We start from the raw sequence: 9802 nt of genomic DNA, 5'->3' as shown, positions 1-9802 counted from the left end.
TTGTTGGTTGCCTTCACCTGTTTCTACCTACTGGTGGTCTATACATTATGCACACTTGACCAGCCCAGGAGTAGAAGGCCAGGTCGGATGTTAAGTCATCTTTATACTGTCTTTTATATTATATCGTTACCGTTTGTTGCGAGTGTTACTACTTTTCTGTACTTGTTCTCTACCCATATCTGTATCTATGTTTCATCCTGCTAGAGTATGTTAACACAATATAACTTATAAAATTGGGGTGGTTGTGTTTTTGTCTCCCTGCTCTTCTATTGAGACATAGAGATTTTGTCAAAGGTCATGTCTCACCTAGACACAGGACCTGACACAAATTTTGACCTGACGGATCAAGATTCAATTTATTCCCAGAGCAAGTAGACCGGCTCTATTAGATCAAAGGTAGAAATTTCAGCACTTGCGCAGGAAACTGGGTTCAGATCCAGGGTAGAAGAGGAAAGTTACGTAGTGCTGCTTTAATGTAACCATAAATGGGGTTATTATATGAGTCAGATGATTGTAGCTGATGTGTAATGTGTCAAACTGAAGGTTTGAACTATTATTCAAATTATAGACATTTCCAAGTGCAAGCCGCATCGTCTCATGCTGTAGAGTATAGACTGCTGTAAACATGGTTTGATTTGCTAACTTTGCTGTTGTAATCTCAATTTTGAAATGACTCAATCATTTGTGCATGACGTCATGTTTGCATTTATCTGCCTTTAGTGCTGCCTACTGCTGTGCTTCTTTGAGAATAAAAAACATACCTTGATTGTAGTTCAATATTGTATTTTATTCACATTTATTTTTCTTGTATTACTTTGGCAATTGCTCTTTCTCAATAGACACTGGTTTGATTCACTGAAAACACATAACTGGTTCTGGTGACTGATATTGTCCTTCTAATCTGTGAGGAGGCTGTGTTTTTTCAATTATCTTTTTCATTTTATATTAAACTTTTTTCATAAAAAAACATATATATAAACTGTTTACTGTATTCTCATGGGCTCTATACTTGGTTGACCATATTCTAAAGGACTACACTAAATATCTTTGCCGAACACATGCACACACACGCACATGGTAGGTGAACCAGTCATATCAGGAAGTGAACAAGGCTCAGCTGGTGTAGCATTATTCTCTGTAGATAGTTTGTTGGTGTCGGGAGCCTGTTTGTTAGTGTGGAGATGACCATAGTTGATGATATGTTGGGGACGTGGTATACCTCCCCACTCCCACTGTTTACGCCTAAAACAAATATGTGTTGACCTTTTCCTTTATGACACCTACAGTGGTGTTTCAAAGTTTGTGAACCCTTTAGAATGTTCTACCTTTCTTCATAAATAATTCTAAAGTAGACAAAGAGAACCCAATACAGAAATGTATTTGAGGGAAATGATCAAATTGTACGTGAATGTCAAATGTCAAAACAATGTGAACCTCAAGGATTAGCGGTTCATTTGAAGGTGAAATAACAGGTGTTTTCATTCACACAAATAAACCCAGTTGATAATTCCTTGCATTACAATAGGGCTCAAAGTGGGGCCCAGGGACCCTCAGGGTTCCTTGAGGGGGATCCAAATGGACCCTTGCAGGTGAGTGTACAAATGGAACCAAATGGACCTGTCCAGGTCTATTTGGTTCCCTTTGTACACAGAGTTATGGGGGTTTGATTGATTGATTGATATCTTTATTGATCATACATCTGATCCATCATAATCAAATGGATAACGCACAAAAGCTTACAGCTTGTTACCATTGCGGTCCTTAGTATGAGGTGTGTATAAATTTCATAATGTGCTAATTTGTCCATAGGCATACTAACTAGACTAGAGCCTAGAGAGAAGCAGGGATCACTGAATTAATTAAATGTATGTTCTATGTATCTGCTGTAACTTTGTTACTGTGCTGTGCACAGCACAACTACGCCAGAGCCGTGGCGTTGTGGTGTGTCAGAGTCTTATGACTGCTTTGCAATGAAGTCAACCACATTAGGAGGAGAAAAGCCCCTTGTGTTACTGGGATGTTTGAGGAAAACCCAGACAGAGTGGCCTGCTGGAGAATGTGCTAACCTTTTACACTGGTCACTAAGATTTGATGGCTAAAACCCAGATAGGTTTCAACCTGGGGTCCGCAAAAGATCAAACAGACAAGGCCCGAACTCGAACTAGATGTGAGGGCCGAACCTCTAGTGCAATAAATACCCTTTGTACACGTTTTCGCTGTACCACCTCTGTCTGGCTGTGTCCCTTTTATGCCCATATAACTCTGTATCTGTCTGCCCATGCTCATTTTATGCCCATACAGTATATGGAGATTCCTGATGTCATCAGAATATGTGGGCATATTGGTCTGGTCAGCGGTTCTGGATAATCAGATCTCCATACATGCCAATATATTGTACAGTATGTGTATATCGATCAGACTTGCGATTCTGTACAAACGCTTATGCGACTGACTTGATGCCGGGCACCGTACTCCCTCAGGTCCCCACCGAGTTATTGCTATGCTATTTCTTATTGTTGCTGCAATGTCGAGGAGTCAAAACCAAATCATTTTACTCTCTTTGTACTTTGTATAATGGGATGTAACAACAAAGAATCTTGAATATCTAATTGAATTTTGAATATTTTTGCATCTTCACAAGTTAAGCACAACCCACCAGAACTTGTTTACCTTTGTGTTGTGACAACATTTCCTGTGTGGGTGGGTGTTTTCTGGGCAATGGGACAGGGAGGTTAGGAGTGGCTAAACGGAGAGAGGGTTGGCAGCAGTATAAAAGACTGTGTGTGTGTGTTTGTTTGGCTGTGAGCTGCCTGATTCTCCTTAACCACACCACAATCTATACAGCCTGCTTCTGAGGACCCAAGAACAACAGGTAACAACTTTATTTTAAATGTTATCTGTGGAGCCTGGTTCTACAGTGGCTCTCAAACTTTTTAATTTCAAGGACCGCCATAACTCTGAGGGTGTACAAATGGACCCATACTTTGTAAAACATACATTTAACCAATTCAGACCTATATACGTATATACTTTGGCTATTTGAAAATAGCAGATCTTAAAAGCTGTGTCGCAAAGCGACGCGTTGTGAGCTTGTAGATCTGCTATTTTCAAAGGATTTTATACATTTGGAAACCTGTGAAAATTGTGCATAATGAGTACTTTTACTTTTAGTACTTGAGTATATTTAGTACTTGAGTACTAAACTAGTACATTTTGAACACTGGTACTTTTACTTGTAACAGAGAATTGAGTACAAAATGTGAGTACTTCTTCCACCACTGCCATTTGGTTCCATTTATACACTCTCAGAGTTACAGACCTGTAAGGGTCCATTTGGAACCCACCCAAGAAACCTAGAGGGTCCCCTTGGACCCCATGAGAAACACTGCTATTATCAAAAGCATAGATGTATATCACTGGGACCTAAAGTGTTCCCAGGTCTACCTCTAATGTTTTCATAATTCTGGGCAAAAGTGGTTTAAGAGCTACTGATGCAGAATGAGGGATGTGTACTGTTGTATGTTAAACAAAGTTGGGAAAGGTTATGACGCTTAAGTCAAGCTTATGTGGATGAATATATTAAAACGTTTACTATCACCATGCGGTTACTGTTGATCTAACAATTATGATAACTAATAATGACGGAGGAATAAGTCTATAATTAGCCAATCATTCACATAGTAATAATAGTGGAATATATGCTGCCGCTGCTTCTGTTTATGTTGGTGTAGATGATGCTTATAATTGATGATGATGATGATATTCTATAAAGACTGTCTTGAAAGTCCATAAAACATCACACAGAATCTATTTATCAGTAGATAAATACATCAACTCTGACTGACTGACCATTAAATTGGGCTTTATATTCAATATGGTAATATATATGTGTATAATATATGCGGTAGAAATGATTAATTATGAGAAATTATTTCATTTTATGTCTCATTAGCCTGCCAGGCTAAAGCAATAACACATATTAAGGAACAGGAATGCGAGGCCGGGTGCTCCACTAAATCATTTCACTAATGACTAATGCATGCAATCTGCTGATACAAGAGAGAACATATGTTACAGAAGAGAATAGACTTTGTTTATACACATTCCTTGAGAGAGAATCTCTCTCCCTCGTGCCATCCAGAATCAACGTGACATTCAGTGACTCTGTATTACTCAGCTCATGTGTCATTGTCATCATTCAATTAGTGAATCTCATGATGCACAATAGGGCTTTAGTCACACGCAGATTATGTTCCTCTTTGCAGCTTTAGAGAACTGCTTCTTGTGTCTCAAACAACTAGGCCTGATTGCCTTGGTTTCTGAATTCTGTTGGTTTTGATTTGTTTTTGGGTTTTTTTGCAGGTAGAATGAATGTAAGTATACCACCTCCAATCCTCTCACATCTACACATAATGTCATATACTGACTGTATGTCATTGAGAGGTCACCGCAATCACACTGCCTTGACTTAATCTGAGTTATAAATCAGGTGTTTTCGTTTTGCTTTACGTGAATGGGGCTGTTTGCAAAATGCAAGTTGGTGTCCGCCATCCTCTCCACTCTGTCTCTCCCTCATATCTCCATCCTGGCCCCCGACCCCAACCGACCCGTCTCTCCTCCTCCTCCCTCTCCTCCACCCGTCCCTCAGCACCTAGACCCAATGTGTGGCGGCTGCCCGGCTGGCTCTGTCCCGCATACGCATTTACCACAGGGCAACAGCCTGTGGCCCGGCGCGCAGCCCGGCTTCCCGGCGTGGCCCCAGGGCCTGCAGCCCGCCCAGCCGATGGAGCCAGCTCAGCCCACCCAGCCCCAGCCCAGCCAGCCTCCGGGTCCAGGACCATGCTGGACCGGGCAGCCCGGGACACCCTGCTGGCCCGGGTTGCAGCCTGCTCCAGCCCCTGCTCCAGCCCCAGCCCCGGCGCCGGCTCCTGTTGCAGCTCCAGACCCAGCTCCACCTCCAGCCCCGTCCCAAGCCATCGCCCCGTTCCAATTACCCGCTCAAGTGCAGAACTGCGGTGTACCGTGTTGGCCCGGTACCCAGTATCCTACTCAGCCCCAGTATCAACCTGTTCTGCCCCCCCAGTATCAACCTGTTCTGCCCCCCCAGTATCAACCTATTCAGCCTCAGCCTCAGCCTCAGCCCAAGCCCCAGCCCAAGCCCCAGCCCCAAGCACCCCCCCCTGCTCCTGCTCCCAACCAGCCTGGTGCTGGCTGGGCTGGCATCTGGCCAGGGCAGCCCGGGTGGCCCGGGCAGAACGGGTGGACTGGGCAGAACGGGTGGCAGGGGCAGAACCCGGGTCTCCTGCCTCCACAGTGGCCTCAGCCGCCCGCTGCTGGACCACTGGTGAGTTCAACGCAATTAAGTAAGGAAGATACCGTCGCTGTCGTGCAGAAACCTCCTGTATCCATATTCTAATGTTTTTTTTCGTAAATTAATGCCTCACTTGATCATACTACAGCGTTACACAAAAGCATCAAAAGTAGCAGATCTACAAGCTCGAAACGCTGCGCGAAGCGATGCATTTTGAGCTTGTAGATCTGCTACTTTTGCAGTTTTTCGAATTTGAATCCTGAAAAGTAAAGTTTTGCACATATGAGGTTTCCACCCGACAGAGACGATATGCTCTATGTCTCTGTATTGAGTCCTGTCTGTCTGTAACCTTGTGTGATCATTGCTGCTGTCTGACGGGCCTCTCTTAGTTGAGAATGAGAGGTAGATGGATAGAAATATAATCTATATAATCTATAAGTGTTTGGATGGATGCCTGGATAGATGGAACATGGGTGGAACGTGAATGGATGGATGGTGGGTATGTTTATGAATGCATAGCTGAATGAATGAATGAATGAATGAACAATGTCATTAATGTCGCAAAGTATGTGAGCTGTTTAACATTGTTCCCTTCCATTGTGCTGCTGTGCAGAGCGTGCCATACAATCTGAACTTGGCTCGAGGTGTTTACGACAGGATGCTGATGACTATAATGGGCAACGTGAAGCCTAAAGCTAAAATGTAAGTGACACCTACATGTTATCTGCATTGTTCTTTCTACTCCATCATGCAAACAAAAGAAACTGTGTCCACTGATGGCATGATTCAGCCGTTATAGACAATAGGTGTCTATAGCCTCTTGTTTGGGTAGAATAAATTAACCACTTAAGCCCAACAGTATATACTTTGTCAATGTGACAACGCATTATGGGCCTGTAGATGAGCTAGTTTTAGCCTATAATGACATGCCTAAAATAGGAATGCCATATTGTGAGTAGCAGACACTAAAGGGAAGAGGAGAACAGTGCTACATTCATCTTTATTTCCAGCAATATAAGTTTTTCAAGGTGCAACCAAATTTGTGAATAGAGCAGTATAAGCAATGATAAATGTTTGCTCTACTATAAAAGCAGTGGCTGTTTATCAAACACCTTTGTTTTTCCTTAGGTTCACCATCAACTTCCTGAGAGGTAACGACATCGCATTTCACATCAACCCCCGCTTCAACGACTTAGGCAAGCAGGTGCTGGTCCGCAACTGCAAAGTGGGTGACAACTGGTGCAAAGAGGAGAGGGACCTGAAGGGGCCGTTCCCCTTCGCTGCGGGGAGCCCCTTCGAGGTGAGTGTTGATCAACAGGTCTAGTTAGGATGGGGAGTAGACCCACTGATGACTCACTGACACTAGGCTACTCTCTCATGGTTAATATCAGGCTGAGGCTAACGATTGGCTCAGAGGATGGAAAGGGGATTTGGAAAGACGTTTGGGGAGTCTCATCCTAGATAAGGGGACTGCTCTACTGCAGGGAGACTCCTGGAGGTCAGTGGGAACTCAGAGATGGGGGAGTCACAGTGTTTGGCTGCTTAACAATAACACCAATAACATTAACCATTCCCAGGAAATTACTAATCCGAAGAGCTAATTCTGTTTTCTAATTTAGGCTGAGCATGCATGAGTTCAGTGGCTGTTGCAGGGATTACATTTGGGACGTACCCACTGCGGGAGGCCATGATGTAAATCCCTCCACCCGTATTGTAAATATTAAATTAAAAAGTGCTACATAGATCATGTTTTCTGTCGAGCCCGGCCGATACCAGATTTTTGGGTCTGAATTTGGAGCCCACCGATTACAAATGTTTTGACAGATGACGTACTTTGTCAAATCAAATTAAAAACAATTCTAATTGTGAAAAGGCATGAACGGCCAAGGCTCCAAAAGTTGACAAGTCCACCAATGAAGGTTTTTGTATTTCATTTACCCAAAGTGCAGGGTAATTCACAGTGCAGGCCTGTGCAAAAATAATAGTTCGAAATTAAACACTGGACAAAATAAAGCTCCAAATAACAGAACTAAACACTTGACAGTTTAAAAAAATGAAACAACCAGGACCTTAAGATACTATAGAAGGGAAAACCTTCTACAAAGGCCCTGGTAGCTCTCCCCTGGATGTCAAACAGCTAGCCTCAAGCCAAACTGAACTGATGCCCTCACCTGTAGCATGCTTTTTAAGCAGGTGAGGCAAACCATCACATGACCACTAATTGGTAACTCTGTTAACTCAAACAAGGCTACCTAAGGCCCACAAGCTATTTTACGCAATTACGTCATAACGAAGTTAGTTAAATATGTTCATGTACAATGTTTCCCAGCCGCCAATTAATCCGCAGATTATTAACTAAAGCCAAAACAAAATATCAACATAAACACACACCCCTTCTCCTCTACTGTGCTTGGCCCATTCCAATCAACAGGATTGCCAGCACTGCAAGGGAGAGACAGGTGACCCCACAAACAATTCAACTTCCCCACAGTGTCAATCAATAAACATTTAAAAATCTTTTCAGTCTTTGATTGTTAGAATATCTTCAGATATTTACATAAGGATACATGCAATAAAACACTACTAAATACTGTTCCTAGCCGGCTTGCTGGTGAATGCATTGGGAAGCAGCTGTGCAGTGTGTGTGCATGCAAAGTTCCTTATTAATGTCTATAGGGCACGGGTTGCCCCTGGGCCGTGACACTCATCAATTTGAAAAAGATGTTGATTGAAGTTTTTCAAGAATAGGAAAAAAAAGGAAAAACGATATACAAGCTCACAATGCATAGAAATGTGACGTGTTGTGAGCTTGAAAATGTTCACCTATGCTATAATCGACCAAACCGATACATGGGTTTGGCTCTAGTTATTTGAGTGTTGTGGATGGATAGAAGAGTACTCTCCTACATGTTGGATCCTCCGCTGTGTTTCAGATGAAGATCCTGTGCACGATGCAGGGCTTCCGGGTGGCGGTGAACAACGCTCCCACGTTTGAGTTCACTCACCACATCAAAGAGCTCAACCAGATCGACAGAATCAACATCCTGCACGATGTTGTCCTCACCTTCATCAATGTGGAGACACTTCCTTAGGGTTAACACACAAATATACAAGTAAATACGCACACATATACAGTAAGTGCATAGCCTACATGTCACCGTGTTGGGGTACAAAGGTAGGCATACAGTGGGGCACACAAGCAGAAATAGACACACACATACACAGACACACACACACACACACACACACACACACACACAGATACAAGTGTACGCACATCAACATATTAGGATAAAGATGCATAATACCTTTGTGTCCATCCGTGTTAGTCTTTGTCCGTATTTTTACACATCAATATTACTTCACATCCTGCAGAGATAACAGCTTTCCAAATATTGCATTGCCATATGATTGTGATTGTGCAAACGTTTTGTGTATTGGTGGTTTGTTCCCAATCATCTGAGACAATAAGATGTGCCTGCCAGAATCAGTTCATTTCCTAGACAATATATTATTATAGCTATAACCATTCAGTAAGCACACAGCATTTATTTTTCTTTTCTTTGCAGAGTGTAAAGATGCTACTGCCAGCATAATAATCCTTCTACGCTATTAAATTACTATTAACAAGGGTAATCCCACTGAGAAGTCAATTTTGACTGCTTGGAAACGAGGATGGAGTCGATTGGAGACCTCCTTTCCAAAGGATTATGTGAACAATACTCAAATTAAGTGTACGACTTTGAATAAAAACGAGCACTAAAAAACAAGCCATCGTTTCTGTCTTTTATTGTCTGCATTTGCAGCTCAGGGGATGAGACAGCTTGAAGCTACAGCAATGTTTTTTCAGAGACAATACAAAATCACAGTAAGATGCCAAAATCAGTGGAGTAACACAGATTACAGAGAGCTCAAGATCATCATAAAATAACAAGCATTATTTATGAGAAACAAAAGCATACATACTTATGGTCTCACTTAAATAAGTTTAACATTCATTCAGTAAATCAAAAATAAGGCATAATCTTACTGAAGAAGGTAGATGAGTAAGAAAAATAAATAATAATAATAAAAAGAAAAGTGTGCAACTCAGTGTTATATGAATTGTATATGTTTTAAATAATTCTCTTTACAACTTTATTAGTCTTAGGAACCAATTCCTTTTGCTAGAGTCGGGGTGTGCCATGGACTGTTACAGGACAAACAGGTTTGTCGTGCACGTGGCATTTGTGATTTTGCTACAAGTGTGTGTGGTTGTTGTGTCATTATTAGTAACAATCTCTACGTGGCCCTGGATGTGTCAATTCAATTCAATTCAATTCAATTCAATGGAGCTTTATTGGCATGATAAAACATACGTTTACATTGCCAAAGCCAGTGTCAAAATATAATAAAAACAGTTGAAAATGGGGAACGTATATACAGTTGGAGGGGGGTGCAGCATTGTGTAAACAGAACTATGTCACATTGCGTCGTTATTATACATGTTAT

The 9802-nt window shown here is 42.0% G+C and overlaps 1 protein-coding gene across 2 annotated transcripts; it reads left to right on the top strand.

Annotated features, from left to right (window-relative positions):
• Window positions 1-2805: 2805 nt before the first annotated feature.
• Window positions 2806-8996, top strand: LOC308103445 (uncharacterized protein). 2 transcript variants are annotated; one of them, XM_080453413.1, is made up of 7 exons: window positions 2806-2872; window positions 4363-4373; window positions 4649-5344; window positions 5925-6013; window positions 6440-6611; window positions 6703-6809; window positions 8245-8368. In XM_080453413.1, exons 2-7 carry the CDS (start codon window positions 4368-4370, stop codon window positions 8246-8248), a joined length of 1074 nt encoding a protein of 357 aa, XP_080309539.1. In that variant the 5' UTR covers window positions 2806-2872; window positions 4363-4367; the 3' UTR covers window positions 8249-8368. The 2 variants fall into 2 exon arrangements, with proteins under 2 accessions (XP_080309539.1, XP_080309538.1); XM_080453412.1 differs by lacking the exon at window positions 6703-6809 and having other exon boundaries at window positions 8245-8996.
• Window positions 8997-9802: the final 806 nt, after the last annotated feature.

The sequence above is a fragment of the Gymnoscopelus braueri genome, assembly GCF_963280865.1.
Source record: "Gymnoscopelus braueri genome assembly, chromosome: 16".
Lineage (NCBI taxonomy): Eukaryota > Metazoa > Chordata > Actinopteri > Myctophiformes > Myctophidae > Gymnoscopelus > Gymnoscopelus braueri.
This window is presented reverse-complemented; position numbering and strand designations above follow the sequence as displayed.